This window comes from Temnothorax nylanderi, unplaced genomic scaffold (assembly GCF_030848795.1).
Source record: "Temnothorax nylanderi isolate EJ_2023f unplaced genomic scaffold, tnyl_v1.0 TNYL_tig0028_pilon, whole genome shotgun sequence".
Taxonomy (NCBI): Eukaryota; Metazoa; Arthropoda; class Insecta; order Hymenoptera; family Formicidae; genus Temnothorax; species Temnothorax nylanderi.
Window position 1 is genome coordinate 790,884 of NW_027249090.1, and position 22,716 is coordinate 813,599.

General features: G+C 36.0%; 1 protein-coding gene across 2 annotated transcripts; it reads right to left on the minus strand.

Annotated features, from left to right (window-relative positions):
• Positions 1–404: 404 nt before the first annotated feature.
• Positions 405–22,702, minus strand: LOC139770262 (proton-coupled amino acid transporter-like protein acs). 2 transcript variants are annotated; one of them, XM_071702088.1, is made up of 8 exons: positions 22,373–22,702; positions 11,541–11,590; positions 11,136–11,261; positions 9,503–9,775; positions 9,149–9,233; positions 2,175–2,444; positions 1,525–1,876; positions 405–1,130 (listed from the first exon to the last, which is right to left on the minus strand). In XM_071702088.1, the coding sequence occupies exons 1-8, from the start codon at positions 22,406–22,408 to the stop codon at positions 886–888; spliced, it is 1,437 nt and encodes a 478-aa protein (XP_071558189.1). In that variant the 5' UTR covers positions 22,409–22,702; the 3' UTR covers positions 405–885. The 2 variants fall into 2 exon arrangements, with proteins under 2 accessions (XP_071558189.1, XP_071558190.1); XM_071702089.1 differs by lacking the exon at positions 22,373–22,702 and adding an exon at positions 12,739–12,907.
• Between the last annotated feature and the right edge of the window lie 14 nt (positions 22,703–22,716).

Sequence of the window (22,716 nt, forward strand, 5' to 3'; positions counted from 1 at the left end):
CATACCGTAAATATAGTTTGTTATTTCTAGAAAAAGGAAACGTTCCTTCGCCTACATGACACGATGATCGACTTGTTAATAATAATGTTGATCGTCTAGAAACCTATATAAAACACAAATTATTTTGCACTGTTGCACATTTAGCTGAATGTACTCGTTCTTCTAGGCACCTGCTTTTACATATCATTGAAATATGTTTGTTTTTGCGTAGTGATTCGTCGCATGTGATAATAATGTATGAATACAATATTCTTGTATCTCTTCTATCATTTTAAAATATTAATAAAAACAATAGAGATGTGTTTCTGTAATAAAATGACACGACCGTTACAACGATAGCTTAGTTCAGAAGTCGCCCGCACTAAAGAACGAAGAAGAATGTAGAAGCAAAGGGGGCGGCAGTATGAAAATAAAATTCTTTTATTTATAATACGGTAAAACCTTTTTACATATTTATACATATCTATACATATATATATATCTATATGTTGCTGTACAGTAATTGACGTTGACGCTGACGCAAGCCAGGACTAGTCGTGTCGTTGTACAGTCCGTATCTTCACTCGCAGTCTTGTATATCACGCGTAAAAAAAAAGAACAACGAACGCACCTAGGAACTTCATCCCATCCCCGACGAATCGAAGCCGAAGTGTGATGCGAGCCGTAAGAAGTTAACGTTATTTCGGTCCCTCGGCTACTGCCTCTGAATGCGCCTCGTATTTTTAGGTACACTCACTTTTGGCAATGATCAACTTCAACTACGTATCACGTCGTCGTCGTCGTTTTCTCGCACGGAGAACAATTCCTGTTTACTTCCGCTCCTTCTCTGTCACTTCACTATCCCCCTCTCTTTAACAGTTTTGTCACACAATTTCCTCGAATACTTCATGAGAACTTGCTGATGATCCCGGCGAGACTCGTGTAAGTACCCACGACCAAACCCAAGGCCCCAATCAGTATTAGGCACATGTTCTTCGCCACCATAATCTTCCTCTCGCTCGGTCCCATCACTTTCCAGAAGGTGCACAATTGTATGATCGCCGGGAAAGCCAGTCCCAGACCCGACAGACAAAGCGCGCCGAACAGCGATATGAAGAGGTCCAGCTCCGGGATCGAGATCGCCAGAGCGACTGAAACAGATTGTGCAGATCGACAAATTAATTAAACAAGATCACCTAAGTGAACTTTCTTTTCTTTTCTTTTCTTTTCTATGCCGGAGACATGATACGCTTTAAGGGGTTGTTAATTTAACAAAGTTACCAAACTAACTGACAATGAAAAAAATGACGTGTCAGTGTGGACGTGAAGCAAAAATTCTGCAATAATCTAAAATAACAGTTAGCTAATATTTCTTGGTTTAACATTCAAACATATTGCTTAACGCATTATCTTCAAATAAATACGTTTAGGAGCGTGACGCGATCCGGACATGGATAAATGAAGTCAGAGATGCCGGTCTCATTTGAGTTCGAAATTGTCTACATTCTTCAATTTAACGATAAGGTCGAATGGAAATGTACTCACAGGTAATCAAGATTATGATAGTCCTGATTACATATTCACAGAGCAGCTTAAATCGGTACTTCTCCAGGTACTGACTGATATACTCGTTCCACACAATATCGATGGCGACGTAACACTGGATGGGATGCGTGAAGAAGATGGCGATAGCCAGAAGAATTTGCACTGCAATTCCTAGCTTTTCGACGGGTAGGTTGAGCGTGATACTGCCTTCGATTTTTTCGCCGTAACGTATGTACCCGAAGAATCCCAATGCGGTATACATCCCAACTATGATGCTCATTGCAACGTTCAGAACGCCGAATGGCTTTATGAAAGATTTAGGGGTTTTCATCTCGTTTTCCAACGGCATAATCTGTAAACGGAAAATAATCTGTATAGTTGAACTTATGTACAGTTCTTTTCGGATACGTTCAGAAATGATATAGACGTTGTAAAGAGAGAAATTCAGATTAATTAAAATAAGTGTCTGTTTAAAGCTATTATATGCATGGAAAGCTACATACGATTCAAAGAACCAATATTATGCTTTAGAAGTTTATAAATAAATAAGTAATATTTTTCCCGCAACAGTTTCTTCATTATTATAAAAGTATTGGAAACTTTAATTTCTTGTATAATTGAAGAAATAATACTTCACGCCGATTACTTACCACGCCGATAGCTTCAAGAGCGAACAGTACGGTGCCAAAGAAGAGCGGAAAATTCGCAACATTCCCGGATGCCACGCGATTGTCGAACGACAATGGCTCTCGAAAGATATAGTAGAGCATGATAGCAATTCCAGTGAACATGATAATATTCGCTAGCGTCGAAAACGGTGCCAAGAATTTAAGATTCCTGATGTAATTAACGATGATCAAGGGTAGCAGGAGAATTGCCATGTATGTCTCCAATTCCATCTCGACAAACGTTTTCAACCCCTAAAAGAAAAGAAAAAAATGTAATGTGATTATTTAGTAATGCACAACTGATTTTACTTAACACTACTAGCAGTTGTTCGATTTTTCCTTGGACAGAATTTTATCTAAATCTTATTTAATAAAAAAGTTTTAAGAAATTTTAAGAATTTAAATTATAAAGGTCTTGTTAAGGCACTTAACGCCAATGAAAGATTGTATTTATGAGTTCATCTTTAAGTATGGCATTAAGACATTTAATAATGAAAAGATTGTATTTATGAGTTATTAAGATGTAGTTATTTAACGCTTAACGAAATGATTGTGTGTGTGAGATATTTAATAACGCTTAACAAGAGCATTGTACCTATTAGTTTAATATTAAGATAAATAATGTTTATAGATGTGATTTTCTATAGACTTTTTACTTCTAGATAAAAATTATTCATGGTGGAAATGGACATGCAGCTTTTCGTAAACTGTGTATTCGAGTGGAGATGTACTCTAAAAATTCTTTAATTTGGTTCTCATAACTTAACGAAAAGCTAAATAAATGTACGCATTTTATAAGTAACACGTTACGACGCAAGCCTGTAAAAACGACGGAATCTTCTAAATACTCTAAGGAGTCCTTGGAAGGCTAACGAAGTTACTGAATTCCGTTAATACGACTAATCATATTGACAGCTATGTGCCGAGAAGAATATAAAGCGCTTCAGCACTTCTGTCTCATATCACATTACGTGTTGACATTGAATGCGTAATTAAGCGCTGGGTTTCTCGAGACGTATACATACCGTCCTTTTTCTCGCCAATGCGATCTCGGTCATCATCTTTCCTATGCACGTCCTCGATAGAAAACTTTTCGCCCCGGTTTACGACACTTACGTGTTTCAATCACGTAGCATCTGAAAACATAACGACGCACGGATGACATTACTTTCGCCCATCTTCTCATTCATTCGGAATTTCGTTGAAAATTGAATTTGTATTTACACGAAATGGCTTTTATTTCATAAAAGCTGTTCGACAGAAGTAAATTGAAACGATAGCGAAAGTCATTCATCTCACTTGCTATTATTTACCGAGATAAACTTTTTGTGTCGATTTTATTATCCTTTACATTATTTATTAAATATACAAACTTTTTTCCAAAATTTTAATAGGTTTTGTAATTCGCTTATTCTAATAGGTGATGTAAATAAACGTAAAAGCTCAAATAGATGCTTGGAGACCACAATATATGTCATATGCCATATATCATGAAACATCGTCAGCTCAGCTCTTCTTAATCGTTCTTCGTTGATATAAAAAAATATATATAATTAAAAGTATAATTATTAAAAATATAATTATATCGTAGAATTTGCAAGCCGCAAAAATTGCTTCGATAGAATTAATTCTCAACAAATGTCAATTTTCGTACAATTCCAAAATAAACGTGAACATGAGTAAAAAGATTTCACAATGCGTGCGTCATTGTATCTCAGATTGCTAATTTATACGATCGACATAATGTATACGTACTGAGTACTCATTCAAAGAAGAGAGGAAGGAATGCTAAAACCGCAAGACGGAAAATAAATGTCACCATGCATGCTTGACGCGTACGTATAATGTACGTTAATTAAATTTTTATGTCGCCATTGTAATCGCTTCAAATCGAATTACACGTTCGTGTAACATTTTCTATACGTCACGATTCCAAGAATTGAAAATTACATCTCCTGAAGATACACCAAGTGACGTCATATAACTAGACTCATAATTCTGGGAGTTCGCGTTTGAAGACATATAGAGGTACGCCACGCGACATTGACGCCACGCAGTCTCGCAAATGTTTAGATAATCCGTTACATGACGATACTGCTCCCGCATCTCCGGCGTGCTGATCGTTAATTACGCTTCGATTTCAAGGGCAGGCGGAAATGGGCGTGTTAATACCATCATTTAACAGCTTTCGTTTATCGCTGTCAAATCTAGCCTTCGTCTTACGTAATAAGATATAGATACAACAACATATGCCGCTGACATGCAATCGATAGAATTCACCCTTGAAAGTTAATGTACTTGCATTTAGGCGAATTGTATTCGTTATGTAAAGGGATAATTGCAAATCAAGTGTGTTGTCAGCTATTAATTATCGTTCATCAGAAGGGATATTGCGGAATCCTTCCGCTGCCGGAGAAATTATTACTAATCGACGTGTATTCAATAAAAGAAATATTCAAAGTAAAAGATAACCGTATTAAACTCAAATTCGAACCACCTTGAAGACTTTCAATATCGTCTCTAATCCGGTCGCGACGATCACGACGATACGCGATAGAACAGCTTTTCGTTATTCATGTTGCTCTCGATGGCGATCGATTGTACTGCTACTGTGGATAACACTTCGTGATAATCGACGGTACGTAATTAATTAACTGCGTACAATATTTTGTAATTTTCCAATCGCAAAATTAATCTACATTGAAGTGCTACATCTACATATAATGATGTAAACATTTCTGTATTCGTACTTGTAATGTTTAAAATTAGACAAATCGATTTTTCAAGTAAATCATAAAATAATTAGTGGAAGTAAAACCTTTAGGAATAGAGGGCGACATGACAAAAATAATCGGATACTTCCACGACGCATTACATTAGATATTTTTCAAAGAAGATATTATAAATAGTGAATTTAAAGCTTTAGGAATAATATTGAAAGACATCGAGATCTTAAAATTCTTTCTTAGAAACAAAATTGCTTGTATCATTTATCATATGTTTAGTGTTTAAATGAAATGTTTTAGCAGTTGATCACTTCGTTTATTGGCGAATTCATTATTGAATTACTGCATAATGCGATCAATTAAATTTTAATTGCTAACGATTTGTGCTCGAGCGAATAATGCCGCCAGAAGCTTCCTTATAGGAATAATTTATTCAGCTGCTTCTATGTAAGATCAAGCAGCATATCGCTAGACTGATTGGCTTCTATAGAGCTCCTTTCTTGGTTAAGTCTTTGGAAATCCCTATATGTCATACTTTCGGAATTTTTCAATTTCAGTCGGAATTTCAGTTAGGCACTAATAGTTTTTTATAAATGTATTAAATATATAAATAGTTTAATTATATGTGCATTATCACCCTTCTATCCTTCTTTTTATGAAAGAATACTTTTTAAAGAAGATAAATAAAACAGTAACAATAAATAGATGTTTTTATATTATGTTATAATTTTATAGATTGCAGAAATTGTATCACACGTAATATTATTAGTTTGCATCTTCTTCTTTATATCCTTCTTATATTTTCGGAGCTTTCCGCGTTTGTAATTAAAGTTTTATTCTCAAATGTCTATCATATGTCTGTTCCGCTATTTAAAACGTAGTTTAATGATACCCTAATCTAAAGTTAATTTATGCGGCTCTTTAAGCGATTAACGTAACAACTTTGTACACAGTTCCGTTCACTTCGCATCCGACCATGAAGTCGCGGCGCGCTCGTTCGCCACATACGCAGGTGGCATTCAGGTTCAACACGGAAAGCACGCGTTGCATCTATCGCACACACACACACACACACACACACACATACACACGCTCGATTTAGTTGCCGTAATAACATATGTGTCGTAACGATAGTTAACTATCTATTACATCGCGCGCTACGCAACGCCTTCCAATCCGCGGCTAAGGTGTCGTCCACATAAGGCTTAGCGCCGTCGTAATATTGCAAAATTGCAGTCATTACAAACGCGCCGCGGTGCAACTGCAGCACGCGAAAATTCCTTTTCGAATATAGAGCGTGTTTCACAAAATATCTACCAAGCATCCAACGGTTACCCAGTCAAGTCGCTTTCCATTGCCGCTTACTTCGCGCGCGATCGAAGTGTTGGACTCCGTTCGGCAAGAATGCTTCGAGGATTTAGCTCTTTAAAATTACGTTCTAAACGGCTGGATCGCAGGAATTCGGCCTTTCCGTCCAATCTGCCGTGCAACGGCACCTTCATGCGTCAAGAGCGCGCGTTAACGATCGAGTATAGGGTTTACGAAAGTAAAAAAAATCTTACAAAAGAATTGCAAAAAAGTTACATAAAAAATTCTTTTGCATTATTACACACCGTATAATCGTTATGTGAATGGCACTTAAGTTAACGCCCGTCCGACTCGAGAGCGACTCTTACTTCCACTTGATCTTACGCTCGTGATAAGATTCCATTCGTTTCGCACCGCTGCAACGATCCTCGTGCGACCGGCGAGATAGTGAAATTCCATAATAAATCATTCGGCGCGGGTATACGAGACTATAGGACGAGATCGCGATGAGGAATACAAGAATATGGGACGAACACGATTGGCGTAAATATACCCATTTGTAATCTCTACAATCCGCGATGCGGCTCTTATCACTTAATACCAAGATGCATTTAGCAATCATGTAGAAATATAATTTTTCCTCTTGGAGGAGAGGAAAAATAATTTATAATTTTTCCTCTTGGAGGAGAGGAAAAATTACGAGGATATCGTACGTGTCGTCCTGGAATTTTACGCACGACGCTACCGCTTACATTCACCCGAGTCATCTGTTGCATATGTGTCAAATGTGTTAACGCACCGATGTTACTTGGAATGACAATCGAGAAGTTGTTAAAACCAAATAGTGTTATATTGTGACTAATGAATAGAATGAAAGGAATTGAGTTTTACTTTGCAGAAGAAATCTGTCATTTTTATTAGCACATAGTGCAAGAAGAATGGATATTTATAAACCTATAAAAATATAGAGTTGTAAGAAAATTATAAGAAAGCTAAAAATCTGGTTGATTTCATGGCTTTATATCCATTTCTACCAACGTAGATTAACTTTAATCTACGTTAGATTTAAGTTAATTAATCATGATAGTAAACAAACTAGAACATCTGTAACCGTTACGGCAAATATCAGTCAAGTGCGTACACGATGATTTACTTTCAAAATCCTTTTTCTTGAAAACGAGGCCTTATATACGAAAAAAAATTATTTTATTATCTTGACTTATTTTGAGCCGTAAAATCATCTCCTCGGTATTTAACACGTATTTCGACCTACCCTGTATAATAATAAAATATCGTGATTAAATAAAACTTTATCCTCATGAATTGTATGAATTACCGGTCACCAATGATCACCAAGACGCCACTGAAAAGTCAGGAGCCGGTCACGGATGACCATCAGTCAACGTGTTAATATTAGAAAGTGTATTTAATAGCACCTCGATTATTGTGCAAGTTCGAAGTATGTATATCATTTTGTGGAAACTCATAAAGTATTAAGAGAGTTCTGGCTTTACTTTTAATAGTTTTATAGTTCTCTATAAATTACACAAACAGTTCCGCCCTTCCCTCTCCCACATACGCACGCACACACACACATTAAAGTACACAAAAACCTCGGAACAAACTGACGCCAGGCTCATAATGTTTATTTTTACAAATTCACATATATATCCTTTTCGCGTTACGTGCTAATAAAAATGACTGGTTTCTTTTATAATATAATGTTTAATTTTATTTCATTTTCAGAAAAGTATATGTTTGTTCCGCCAATATAAGTGATTAACAAGAAAAACTCTATTTTTAATCAACAACATTTGGCAATGTCGTGACAATTCGACCATTGGTTTTGGTCGGATTAATCGAATTTAGAAAAGACCAAATCCCATGGTCGAAACGTGACGATTAATCCGACCAAAACCAATGGTCGAATTGTCACGACATTGCCAAATGTTGTTGATTAAAAATAGAGTTTTTATTTCATTCTGTCCATTCATTATAAAATAATAACTATTAATATTTACAGCAACTTCTCGAACGGCATCCGGTCTGATCCGGTACATACATGTATATATTCATATATGTATACATATATATAGTAGAGTATATATAGACCGTGATCGAATTGATAAAGTCTGTGAGGCAAACTGCATTTTCGTGAAACTCGGGCAAGTTCGCGCAAGAACGACTTGTATTTTCGATTTCGATCTCGAGCGTACGTCCGTCGTCGAGAATGTCGATGACCGGCCGTCTGTGTTAGGTACGATCACCTTGACTCAACTGCATGCGCATTAATTACCGGCGACTGTCTACTCGCGTATTCTCTCTTACGGCATATTTCCCTGACCTAGATTATTCCCTTCTCAGCCTACGCGTCATAATGTGAAAAGATACCGGCGATATCGGATTGATTGCTCTGAGAAATACTCCAAACGAATTATCGATAGATGTGGTAACGTGGTAACGAGCACGAAAAGCAATTAATGCGAAGCATATAATAAGAAGCAATATATAACGTACATATATGAGATTAAATTACCACAAAATTACTATACTGTAAAATCATTATACGTTGTAATAATTGATCTGATATTATTTTAAGATTTTCTTAACTTGATATTTGTCCTTCGAAGGCGTAAACGTAAATTATTAAAATCAGATTTCATCAGAAATCAGAATATCATTGGTAGCACGTCTCACGATCTTGTAATACAAGAGGTATGCGGAAAAAGAGTATTTTGCTTAATGTTGAACATGACTGTTCAACTCAAGTCATGTCATATTGTTCATATCGAAAGGACAACACTATTAGATGAGTAATGTTGCAACTTAAAGATAAAGGTTTTGGCATTGAGTTCAATAATGTTTGTCAGAAGAATAATATATGAAACCATAACATGAGCTAAAAATGGCAGAGATACTCACCAATTGCAGATTTTTAGCAATGAAAACTATGTAGACGCAGCAAGTGCCCATCTGATATATCAATAGGAAGGTGTTTATTATATGTCTGCGAACGGAAAACATGTTTTTCATAATACATATGTAATTTAAAAGTTGATCTCTAATTACTATGATCTCTAATTACGATCTTATTATTGCAATTAGAATATATCGCGCGGATACTGATTGTACAAAATAACACTTAATTACATACTATTACCATAATTTAATGATCAAGTGTAGCTATTTTTATCAGCGACGGCACGCGAAATACAACAGAAATACAAGATAAATATAATTCTTAAAATTACATCGGAAAAAGCATAACGTACTCACATAGAAGCTTTGGAGAACCGTCTGAGGCACCTCGGTCCCTCGAGCAGAGCTGATTCCGCGGTCGCTGGATACGTCATGGACGGCACCCTTTTCCTCTTGCATAGTTCGTACTCCGAGCGAACGAGAATTCGCATGCAATATATACAAAGGAACCCAATGATGATCGTGGCTACAAAGCCGATAATGTATCCGGAATTGTAGAAAGCTCGCGGCATCGCGAGGATTCCGGTACCTAAACTGCCCTTCAGCAGGTGAAGCATGGTTTCCGCATTGCTGAAAAACCATGTTGTAAAGAAACCGAGCATTTGCCAAACTATTAGTGTGCAATTGCATTAAAATTGCAAAATATTTAAATTGAATAGACTTTCAAAAAAGAAAACATGACTTTTGCGCACGAGATTTCCTAATCTTACATACTGCTGGATTTGCTGATGTTATAAATAAACCAACAAGGAAAAATAAATAAATATATATATATATATCATATTCGTTCAATATATATACAGAAATATTCGCATAAATTATTGATAATATGAGTCATTGATAACCTTGCAATGGTGATAATTAATATAGATTATGACAAGCGTGCATTCCACGTTTTCATCAGGAAGATGTTAGAAGTCATTTTACCGAGTCTTTCAATCTGATTCAATCTAATCAGACAATTATATGCTAATAAGACAACTGGCACGTATAAGGAAAACGTCATTTCGCGGGCGAGGGAAGTAATACGAGTTACATAATATTCTTGGTCACCTTGAATGAGTATCGTTTTTCATCTTGATTAACTCTTTAATAAATCAGATGATGTTCCAATAAATCCTGTTTCGATGATTACGATTCAGCAATATGTGAGACAATCGGTCGCGTCTTACATAATCTTTATTAATTTAAAAAAATTGACAAGTATAGGGAACCTATCGCTAGATTTATCGTGAAGTTGATCAAAATGATAAAAAACGATAGAACGTATGTTACATCAATATCTGTACAATCGAAGATGTCCTTTTTTGATTGTATCATGATATATCACTTTACATGCCTTCGAAACTATCAAATGTCTGAAGATATCATATTAATTTATCGTCTATCATTTTTAGATAGAGACGGTTACTAATTTTCCATCAAAGAAGAATGCGTCTAATCTTTCAACGTAGTTCTAATAACACTATTTTCGATAACAAATTTAACAACAGAAATATACACCACCTCCCGTCCTTCCTCCCTCTCTCTATATATTTTTAAAAAATTTTATTTTAGTATACGTATGTATAATAAAAAATATATATTTATATATAATATATATTTTTTAATAAAAAAGTAAAAGAGAGATTTTATACATATATATACCTACATATATATAATCTCTTTACTGTAATTTAATTTATCTATACTCAGTTTTTTACATATATTAACACTATATATAACACTATCATATTTTGAAAAACTTGCCTTTTAGTGAATTTTTGAAATTGTTGAAAATTATGAGGAATAAGCATTAAAATTAACAAGAGAAACAATTTATATCTATCTGTTACACGTGCAATAAATTTCCCATTCTTTCCATTCTTCATATTATCGCGTTATGAATGAAATAAAACGATGTAAAATGTATTTTAATTACAGAACTTACGTAGTCGGATGCTCCACTACTCTATACTTATATGGGTCATAATCATTTTCCTGTTCATGTGAGTTCTTCTTTTTCTCTTCGAGTTCCAGGACGTAAATGCCGTCACTCTTCTCGCTCGATCCGTAGCTATAAAAATGCAACTTTTATACAAAACTTACGCTGTAAACAAACTAGACAAGGGAGAGTTGAGGCTTAAACGTTTGAGATACAATGATAATGAAAGCAGTCAGTATCAATATAACTCACGTGATGATATTTTCCTACACTGATTTTAAATCGCAGCATTAAAATTTTTCGTTAAAATTAGAAGATAAAAAAAATCTTAAAAAATAATGCGTGTAAAATCAAGTACATTATAAATAGAGGCCTAATTTCTCTATAAAATTCATTATATTAAGTGCTCACTCATGACGCTCCTTAGATGAGGAAGATTTTTTCAGATCTTGCAGAGCATCCTGTAAAAACAAATAGTGAACTATGTAAATTGCAGTAACTTGTTAAAGTACAGAAGAAACAAGTATTTACAATTATTTTTATATTATAGTTGCAAAAATATCGTTGGTATCAGCAAAATTTGAATTACAAAAGAACGTGCGCGCGGCACATACACACAGAAATTACATTTTACAATATTTATTTATTTAGAGAAATATTATTCTATAAATCATGTATATTCTCATTAAAGCACGCGTTTATAACTATACACGCCTTGTTAATATAAAATAAGATGTATTATAGAGTAGCAGTTCTTGGTTGTCCCATGTATAAATAACGCACAAACTTTTTTCTGCTCTCTCTCCTTCAAATGCAATCAGAATAAATATAAATATAAACTAAATACAATTTTGGACGTATCTTGAATTTTTCTTTGGATAGTTTTCGAGATATCTTATTTTATTTGAATTGTGTGTAATAGAAACATTTAATTTTAGTAAATTTAATTATTTTGTCAAAGTTCACGATTATTTGAAAATTTACTTTAACTTTTGTTTATGTGTTAAAATAACTTTATGACGTGTTGATTTTTTTAAATAATTGTGTTAAAAGAACTCAAAATAATATTTAATTTCTAAATGACATACATAAAGTGTTAAGTTATCACGTTGACATAAATGTAACACATGAAAATGTTAAGAAAATGATAACATAGCTATTGTACGTTAATTTTACATTGAAATAATCAAATCTTAATAGTAACATAAGAAAATTTTAACATATAATAATAAACTTTATTAACGGGTAACCCTTTAGCGTACAAAGGAAAAAGAATAAACAAGAACAATAAAATTTCACAACATAATATGAAGAGCATTTAAGTTACGAGAGTAGACGAGAAAGTTTTTGTTTAAAATTTGATACAGAGCCACCAAAAAAGTCAACCCTATTGGAGAAATTACTTGCAGATATTATTAGCCTATTTACACAAGAATTTGCGCTATACAAAGTACGGTAATACCCGATGTGGAAGATGAGTACTGTCTTAATTCTCTAGTCGGGGCCGCTATGTACACACGATTTTTTATTGTGTATTTATCGCATATCACATATCATATATCACAACTATTGTTCGTATGCCACTTATACTCCGACAATATATATATACCATGTTATATCGTCATTGATTCCGATGATCATTGATTCCGATTTTACTACTCGCCACGTAACACACTGTAATATATTGTACACATAAGTATAATAATAGTTATGACAATTCTATAGGTAGGCAACAGCTACGGTAGAATGTTATCGATCGCCCGATGAATCCACTTGTACGTGTGTATATGCAAACATTTACTGAATGTTTTAACAAGAAGGTCGCATTTTTATGCGTTTTCAGTGTTATTATAGTCGCGCAAATTGGAGCAATTTGCAAGTTCTTGCAAGCAACAAACTTATGTAAACCGATGTCGCAATTTACGAACTCCACTGACATAATATAAGAAATATAAAATTTTAAAATTTTCTTCAACAATTAAAACATAAATATCACACGGCTGCGCATTGATTAATCACTTGAAAGTAAACACACGAACGATTGCTTTTGAATTATTCTGTAATATTCCGCGCCTGCAGCTGTTGCGACATGAATGGTTATAGATTGCAATTTAATAAGGAAGTTTCGTCTGGCTTTTTCCGTCAATTGAATCGACCGATTGTCTAATATTAGCGCGTTAATGTCGCTCTATCTCTATTGTGATAAATAACGAATTCTTTTTAGCGATTTACGTGCAAAGTGAATGCTTATTTCGTTGTACGCGCGAATGGTTATAGGTTTCTGCGGCTTTTAAGCACAGTTTTTGTGATTTGCGTGAAGAAAAACTTTGTAAATTCAGGAATTCAATAAACGTTTGCTTGGTCAATTTCCGGCATAGCCGTAAAAATTGCGATTTGAAAAACCAATCTCCTCGCTATCCTAAAACGTAAATTATCTAGTGATAAATTTTTTTCCCGAGTGGTTTTCGTGCAAAGCGAGAACCTATTTCGTTATATGAGCGAATAATTAGATTCCTCCGGCGTTTAAGCACAGTTTTTGTGGCCTACGTGAAGAAAAACTTATATAAAAATTTAAGAATTCAGTAAATATATATTTTATATATTCAATAAATATATAGTTCATATATTATCAATAAATATTCAATAAATATCAAATGTCCACTTGATCAATTTTCAGCGTAATAATAAAAGTGTGACTTAAAAACATCAGTTCCTTCCTGATTCTAAAACGTAAATCGTCAACGAATTTTCTTCCTCGGCAATTTTCATGCAAAGCAAGTGCTTATCTCATCGTGCGCGCGAATAATTAGGTTTTTTCCGCGGTTTTTAAGCGCGGTTTTTGTGGTCTGCGTGAAAAGAGAACTTGTAAATTTAAGAATTCAATAAATGTTGAAGATTCGCTCGGTCAATTCTCGACATAGCCGTATACGAATTGCGACTTAAAAGACCAATCTCCTAAAGTGTAAATTGCCGACTGACATCTACATAATTCTCTGCGGTTTGTACATTTTTATATGCAGTTGTTAAGTCGTAACGCGACGAATACGGGAAATTTTCTTGCCGCACTATGCAAACGTACAAATTGCATAATGCGCGGATACGACCGTTTAATACGTCCTTCAATAGAGTACCACGCCTACAAAATGATATGTATCGTTAACGATACGCACGATTTATATCGAGAATTATAGTGGAAGATTCTTCGGATAGTATCAATACTATTCGTTAAAAATCAAATACAGAATAGGAGTATTCGATTCGCAAATAGATAGCTATTAAAACATTGTCACTATATTCAAACATGTCAATAACGCGACATCATATCTGATAATATATCTCTTTTGCGATAGAATCTCTTTTTCTTCGATACTCACAAAATACATTGATATAAGGATAAAATATGTCGCGCCTTTTTATTTATATCGCGTTAAGATTTATATAAATATACCTAATAGTGTGCGTTCTTTCACGTAGGCTTTAATTTAAAATATAAACAAAATCCTGAGATTTGCATTTCCTCGTTTTCGCGATACAAATGTACAATAGCAGAATTATTATTCAAACTCGATACAATTTACGGGCGTCGAAAAATTAATGACGGTTAATTTCATGTTATTTATGTAAATAAAATCTCTTTTTCTTCGATACTCGCAAAATATATGATATATATAGATAAAAGATCTCGCGTTCTTTTTATTTATACCGCGTTAAGATTGATGTAAATATAATAGCGTGCAGTTTTTTCACATTTAGAGTATAGACAATATTCCGAGATTCGCATTTCTTTAGTTTCGCGATACAAACGTATGTACATACAACGACAGAGTTACTCGACTCGGATACAATTTACACGCGTCGAAAAATTAATAGCGGTTATTGCCGTGTTAACGACGTGTTCAACCGCTAAAGAGAAAATATGATTATCTCGTTACACATTATTTACGTTACCAATGACTGCTGAGAAAAGTATTAACTCACTCAACAAACACGCAATCGTCGATATGCCAAAGTCCTTGTATATGTTTCCCCGTAAAGAAGAGATAAAATGTTTGTTGCCAATTAGCGGCGGCGATAAATCATTTAAACACGATTACAATTACTGTACTCTCTTTTTTTTATCGATCTACATCAACGTACATACCTCGCATACGTACGCACGGTAGTTGTCACGTCACACGTGCCCGTTATGCGAACGTGCCCGCGTTCCACGCCCGATTAATGATCACGTTTAATGACAAATCGAGTTTTAGTTATTACGTAAGCATCAATACAAAAATTGGCATACGGCTGTAAACATTGTTAGTCAAGGCAGGTGGATGCTCGAATATCTTCTGCCTATCTACCCGGCGCGAAATGTAAATTTCTTTATCAAACACATCTGTTAGAACCACTTATTTGCGATAATATAAGACCTCATATCTTTCGTATTATACTTGAGAATCTCGGATATAATTCCAATGACTCGCGCGTGTATTTACTTGCTTTTTACCGCTGTCGGGGCACCCGCACGGCTGTTTATTATCACCGGCAAATAACTCATCTATGCGATATCAAAGCGGAATTCTTTTCAACGTTCCGATAATTCATCCCACCTTATTGAATTTGTGCCACTGCACGATTTATATTATATCACATTATCCTATATAGAGGTTCAACATTTCTTCGAATACAAATAAAAACTTATTATTACAGAACTTCAAATTAATCCATAAATAAACTTGTAAATTGTTATTAATTAATTTCTACTGGGCGTAAAGTTAATTTAAGCTTCAAAATAAAGCGTATATTCAAATTTTTAATCCCTACTTGTGCACGTAGAAATTATATGTATAATAGGTCTTTCTTCAACAAAAAAATTTAAAAAACCAATGGTTCCAATAAGATCAAAGAGTTAATGGTGCGTAGTGCGAATATTTAAAAAAAATCAAACATACATACAGACACGTAATTTTATTAACTCTTCGCGCCGGCAATTATCAGCCTGATGCGGCAAGCCGATGATAATTACTATAATGCAATTGTTAACTTTCAACGTCCGGAAATAGCTGCGGGATGTTACCTGTCGCTGTCAAGGAAAAAAAAGACGATTATGCCATTAAGTTCTCGATATCGGACAAGTGACGAGATTAAGCGTGGAAGAAAACCGGCGGAATATTACGGAGTTCGGAAAAATTCCGTGATTAGCGCACGCTCTACTAGGCGTGCTAATTGTTCGTACCGCAGAAAAGTTGCGAAATACCGAACGAGATTGCCTTTGGCACGGACAGGAATGCCAGAAGTACTAATAAAAAAAATTAGCTTTTTTTTATTACGTTATAAACGTTATTTACCTCAACCGTAACGCGTTGGAACGCGTGTCCGTAAGTTACTAAGTAGTAATCAAACTTGATATGTTTGCTGTTAAATTCGACGAACTCGGTTCGAGTACGATAAAAGATAAAATAACGGCGGGCAAAGTTAAGGCGTTAAAATGACGTGAATATGACGTGATAAATATTGTTGATAATCGCTATTAATCAATAATAAGACCTACGTTGAATTCTGATATAACAGATTGCATCGTGCAGTTATATCAGAATACCGTAAAAATGCGATAACGTAAAATGCATTCGAAAAATTCCCCCGACATTTTTGTCCGCACTTTTCTATTCACAATTCTACAATGTTTGATTGTTTGATATCATATTTTAGTATTTGAAAATAGATTTTACGACTTTTCTGCATTCTTCTAGTTTCCAAATATTTGATTTCTATAAAGTTCCTTACTTCTTCTAATTTTACTGCACGTACAAAAATCTGAAATACATCCGAATATATATATAATTCTACGCGCAAATATGTTAAATATATACAATATAAATATAATTTTGTATATACAAGGTGACTCATTTTAAATGCCCCCCTCAAATGTCTCTCGAACAATATATTTTAAAGAAAAATTCAGATGAAAGTTGGAGGGTTCAAAGGAGGCCACAATAGATGTTCTTATTAGATTTTGGATCCGAGACCCGTGTTGAGCCCTACTGGGCCCAAAAATTACCGGACACCCTCTATAATATAATATATAAAATTTAACAGTAATATGATATTTTATCTGAAATCTATATTGCGGTGGGCTAGTTATAGGTATATGTATGTATTAGGTACGCGTTAGATATAGAAAGAAAATACTTTACAAACTCGAGTGCTTTTAATCTTTTAATATCCGTTACCCGTCAACTCATGCTTATACTTATCAGAATACTTTTTAACAATCTTAAATCACCGCACCCATCGCACCGCACAAGGGTACAAAGGTTTTCCAAGTAAGTACGTGTTTCGCTCATAGTATCTCAGCTATCACGAAAGTACTTCAAATACGTCATAATTTATCGCGTCTACGTTCACAAAGTTTTCGAGATATCTCAAGTTTTGGCAGATTATTTACGCAATCACATTACTTACTATTACACAATGGGTAAAAGAAATTAGTTTCCACGTCTAATTACTCGGTAGAGTTTTAAATTATATTGTAATTTCTACACAATGAAAATTGTATTAGCGGTTTGGTGTGTATATATATATACTCGCAACTCTTCTCTCGTGCGTTCGCGTAAATGAGTCACGGTGCGTTTCGCTCCGCGCGTACTTGGCGCGAGACACTACCGTGTCTCTTGATATAATCGCATTTTTTCCACTTTATCAAAGTTTTTTGTGATTGTAGTTCGAAGGTGGGAGATGAACAAAAAATCGGAAGATCGGGAGAAAAATTTATCAAACAAATGGCGAGTTTTAACCTTTTGTGAATCACCACAAAAATTAATTATTTTTATTTATACTGTAAATATAACGTTAGTTTTTTTTTTCGATAAAGGAAATTTTCGATAAAGCTCTTTGGAATTGTGTTGTTTCACCTAATGTTAAGCTCCGACGCGGAGTCTCTCATCGGATTTACGCGCATTCGACCACACGCGTGTGAAAATCGCTTATCAAGATGATCGCACTTTCGTGAATTTTTAAATCCACCAAGATAATAAAAGATATTTAAATGTATATAAGATTTATAATTGTATAAAAAAAATATATTTAATATATGCAAAAAACTTGGCGCTACTAGATCTCGGAATATAATGAGATATAATAAGATATAGTAAAATATAATAAGGCAATGAAAACAAATAATGTTTCTAATTTAAACCTGAACATGACACACACGTATTGTACATTCTCATCATATTTATTCATTTATTTCACCGTACTTGATCTAGCTCCGTTCTTTTGCGAATTCAATTCGCATCTAGTTTGAAAACGCTCCGTTTCCTCGAAACGATCGCAATTATGGCATTGCGCCTCGGGAGATCATTCCAATATCATTACGATTGCAAGTCGAGAGCAATTGTAATCGGAGGCCTCCAAGGATTAGCAATTCAAAGCACGCGCGATTTATATTTTCCGCGGGTGCACGTATTAGCGGAGAAGACAATAGTGAAATAGACGGAAGCAAGTGGAAACAGGTGATAGAACAGACGTATACACAGTTTAATAGTTATACAATCGTTTCCGTAGATACGAAATGCGTAAAAAAAAAATAAATAAATAGAGGAAATAAATATCAAAGAACCGGAAAAAGTTCCGCGGCGGTAAACGCGCTTTGACTGCCGATTACCTTTGCGTCGTGATTTTTCGTGTTTTACGGCAATTTCGCTCTTGACGTTATTATACGTTCGGTGTGTACGCGCGAACAGGGAGCACTTCCGCCGGAAAGCCAAAGGAGCCGAAGCCACGTGCCGATCCGACGCGGCGTGCGGCCGATCTTAAACGTCCGTGATGCGCATAGCAATCGTGTAGAGAGACCCGATCGTTATATGGCCCTCGCACACTGAACGCGATGAGCGATGAGCGATATCCAATGAGAGCTCTGCTTTTCCAATGACATCCGAAAAAAGCAGAGCTCTCATTGGCTATCGCTCATCGCATCCAGTGTGTGAGGGTTATTACGCGCGTGAATCGGCAGCGTATATATATATATTCATTACACGAGCCGAGTGTGCCGATCGAGATTAAAAACCGGTAATCTCGAGCAGAATTTCAAGTTGTCCCGGGGCGATTCAATCAGCCGCGCGCGGCCACGCGCCGATTTTTTTATTTCTCCGGCGTTACATATCCGACGCGATGCTTTTACGACCTTCTTCTTTTCTTTCGTAGATTTCCGTCTCTTGAAGTCGCAGTACTCGCACGTTTTTACGATACGGCCCCGAGAGAATGCAACGCGCGCGAAGAAAGGGAGATTCTCTCGTGCGGCTTATTTGCGCGGCAAACAAACACATTTGAGCGGATCCTTATCAATGCGAATCGGTAGCGCTGCGGCAGGGAATTAGTAATCTGTGCGAAATTGTTATCGCGGAAAGCAACTCGCAGAACCGGTACACCAAGCCGATACGGATCATGATAGGCTGAGCAATCATTAATGTCAGATAATATTATTACTGGCGGAGACATGCTTCTTAATTGCGGTACACTGTCGCGACTGTGAAGGTAAGTTTCGTGTTACGAAAGAATTCGACGAGAATAATAGCGCAAGGAGAGGTGCTGAAGTTAAATTTGAAACGTCGTGCAAAATTTACGGTACCAACGAAGGTTCGAACGTCCCGTCTTGTCCGAAGATAGAGAGACGATTGAAAAAAGTAGCAGGGGAAATTATTATACGTTCGATAATCGATGAGGAAGATACGATGGGTGCAGCGTTTCCGTTCCGGGATGGATAAAAGTTGTGACGTAACGCTATTGTGAATTCGTCCGATTTAAATGTGCAACGTTACATGTTAATCTCAACATCTCGAGTACTCGCAACTCCGTCGCGTCGCGTAAATGAGTCACGGTCGGTCTCGCTCCGCGCGTACTTGGCGCGAGACACTACCGTGTCTCTTGATTACATTTACATTATTCTAAACATATATTTATTTATATTATTATATTTGCGTTATTTTTACTTCAATATATATTTAATCATTTTATCCCAACTTCGAGCGTATATAACAATAAATTAATAGACGGCGATACGAGTCAGGCGCGTATATATATAACATATGTATATATATACATTGTAATTCGTTACTTCTGTAACTATTAATTTCTTTACTTGCGCACCACGTACCGCGCCTGACTCGTATCGCCGTCTATTAATTTGTTGACATTTTCACGAGTCTAATGATATATTTGTATATAACAATAATTGTGTTTTTTTAATATAAAGATAAAATTCACCATTATTATTTTGTGCTTCAATGTGCTAGTTATAAATTTCTAAAAAGCAAGTGCCTCTCGAAGTAATGTTGATTTAATTCACCGGAAAAAAAATCCTTCAACGTCCAATATTAAGTGTTTCCGTAATTAGGCCTCCCCTAAAATACGCGCCAAGAAGAAATCAACTTCGCAAGGTCGCTGAAAAGTTTACACAGGCCGACATGAGGGAAAGGCGCAGAACCTTTAGAACACTTAGTACAACAATTCGGATACTTTCGAATAATCGTGCGCGCTTGATCGAACAGGTATTGTACCCGGGTCGCCTTCGACAGCGCGAGGAGAAAAAACGCGGGAGAAAAAAAAAGGCGGGTCTCTGGAAAAAAGAGTCTCGCGAAGAGAAGGACACCACGCGAGAGCGAGATGTCAAGTCGGTCAGAACACTTCGTTTATTTATTCGGTGTTTCCTCGTTGTGCAACAATTCTAATCGCCAATTATCGTTGACGCGAACGCAAGCGTGGAAGGGAAAAAAAAACAGCAGTAACAACGTCAACTTCGCCGTTTCGCACGTCAACGCGATGAACGAACAAACGAACTGTCCTTTCGTCGTGCGAAAGTTTTCGCTCGTGTAATATGGATAGAAACTTTCCACTCTCGTGATCGGCTCATGATCGAATCCGTCGCGCAATCGCGAAGTCAAAAATATATCGAGTATGCAATGCAGACTTATTATTATCCCAGTCCTGCAATCGGTTCGTCGCTATAAAAAAAGATACGCATGTATAGCACGCTCTGCGTACGAGCAATTTTAATTGCTGCTTTAGTATAAACTATCCCGCGCGTTGTCTCTAGTGTAATCCGTACAAATTGTTCTGTTACACTATTCAATTAAAAAAAAATGCACGAAGAATGAGAATAATTGTAGCTTTTTTAATACTCATCACGTTACAACTTTGCAATTAAAGTTGCAAAAACGGGCTACTTTAGTGTATTTTGGCACATTATGTGTGACGTGTTCGAGTAGTTTTTAAGAAAAATAATTTTTTCGTTGAATAAATGTTATCGAAATAACTTTTACCAATTTTCACTTATATTTGTTAGTATTATCTCTTCTTGCATTATGCATGCCCAGATAAACTTTCTCATTTACGCGTTAGATGTGTGCGCATGCAGTGTCATCGCTACAAAATGTAAAATGAAATCCATGTCGATTTTTGACGAAAGAAAAGAATGAAACGTGACAAATTGCAAGAAACATGCTTTGTACGCAGGATTATTCTTCTTCATATAAATCTAATGTCACATGAGTGTTACTGCTATGTTGTAGTATTTTAACATAAGCCCTTTTTTTTTAAATTATCTTAAAGAAACGTTGCCTCAAATTTGTTGTATGCAAGCCATTCTTACGATATAATTGCGAGGAAATTTGTACAAATTGTTCTATTACATTACACTAGGCGACAATGTGTTTAACAGGCATAAACAAGGCAGGAAGCATCTTATTTCGGAAAACTTAGTTCCTGTCATGACATAGGTTTTCTATCATATATTTACACTCAAATTATATTTTTCTCGGAAAAAAAATAGGTATTATCTATTAAATTTGCATTTCTAACGTAGCTCCGTTTACGTCAGCTCCATTTCGTTCCGCTGCTTTTACCGTCAAGAAAAGGAGAGAAGAGCGTGTGTTTACAATTTTATACCGGGAAGGTGCTCCGTTTACGCTAAGTGATTTCGAGGATAACGACCAACGGTGACGGTGAAGAAATAGAAGAATGTGTCGCGAGGGATACCCTCTCCCACTCCCACAGTTCTCCCCCCCCCCTTCCCCGGGAGAATTCCGTGAGTGAATTGATAAGTTGTGTTCCAACAAATCAGTTACAGGAACTGTTGACGGACAGTTTAAATTTCTTTTCGATCGTGGTAAACACACGCGCTCACACGTTCGCACACGTTTTTTAAATTGGAAATCTGCCCCTAACGAGAACCGATGTACACGACACTCGTGTGTGTGTCCACTCACCGTGCTCGATGTAAATCCCAAATTATCGTGCGACATCCTGGTGGATGTACCGCTAGCTGTTGGCTGTCAAGTCACCGATGGGTTCTCGCATGCGACGGGCGCGCAACAGGGGTGTGGGTAAGAAGGTATCGGGTGGTAAGGGGAGATAAGACAAGAGCGAAGGACGAAGCCAGGGGCGGGGGAGGGGAGGGGGTTGGTCAGACAGGAGCAGACAGTGAGTAAGATAAGAAGAGGCGCGAGAAGATACGTAGAGGGTCGGAGACGATTTAATCTCTGAAGGTCCGTTGCATTGTGCGACAGGTACGGCCGCTGCAAGTCGACTGGTCTGACTTAGCGCGAAGTAT

What these genes read in the sequence shown, in the direction of transcription:
- LOC139770262 (XM_071702088.1), bottom strand. Translation starts at nt 22,408, where the DNA reads ATGTCGCACGATAATTTGGGATTTACATCGAGCACG. An exon ending in TGGGATTTACATCGAGCACG is followed by an intron (nt 11,591 to 22,372) that starts GTGAGTGGACAC and finishes TTGTTTTTACAG; the next exon opens with GATGCTCTGCAAGATCTGAA. An exon ending in CGGTTCTCCAAAGCTTCTAT is followed by an intron (nt 9,234 to 9,502) that starts GTGAGTACGTTA and finishes TTCCGTTCGCAG; the next exon opens with ACATATAATAAACACCTTCC.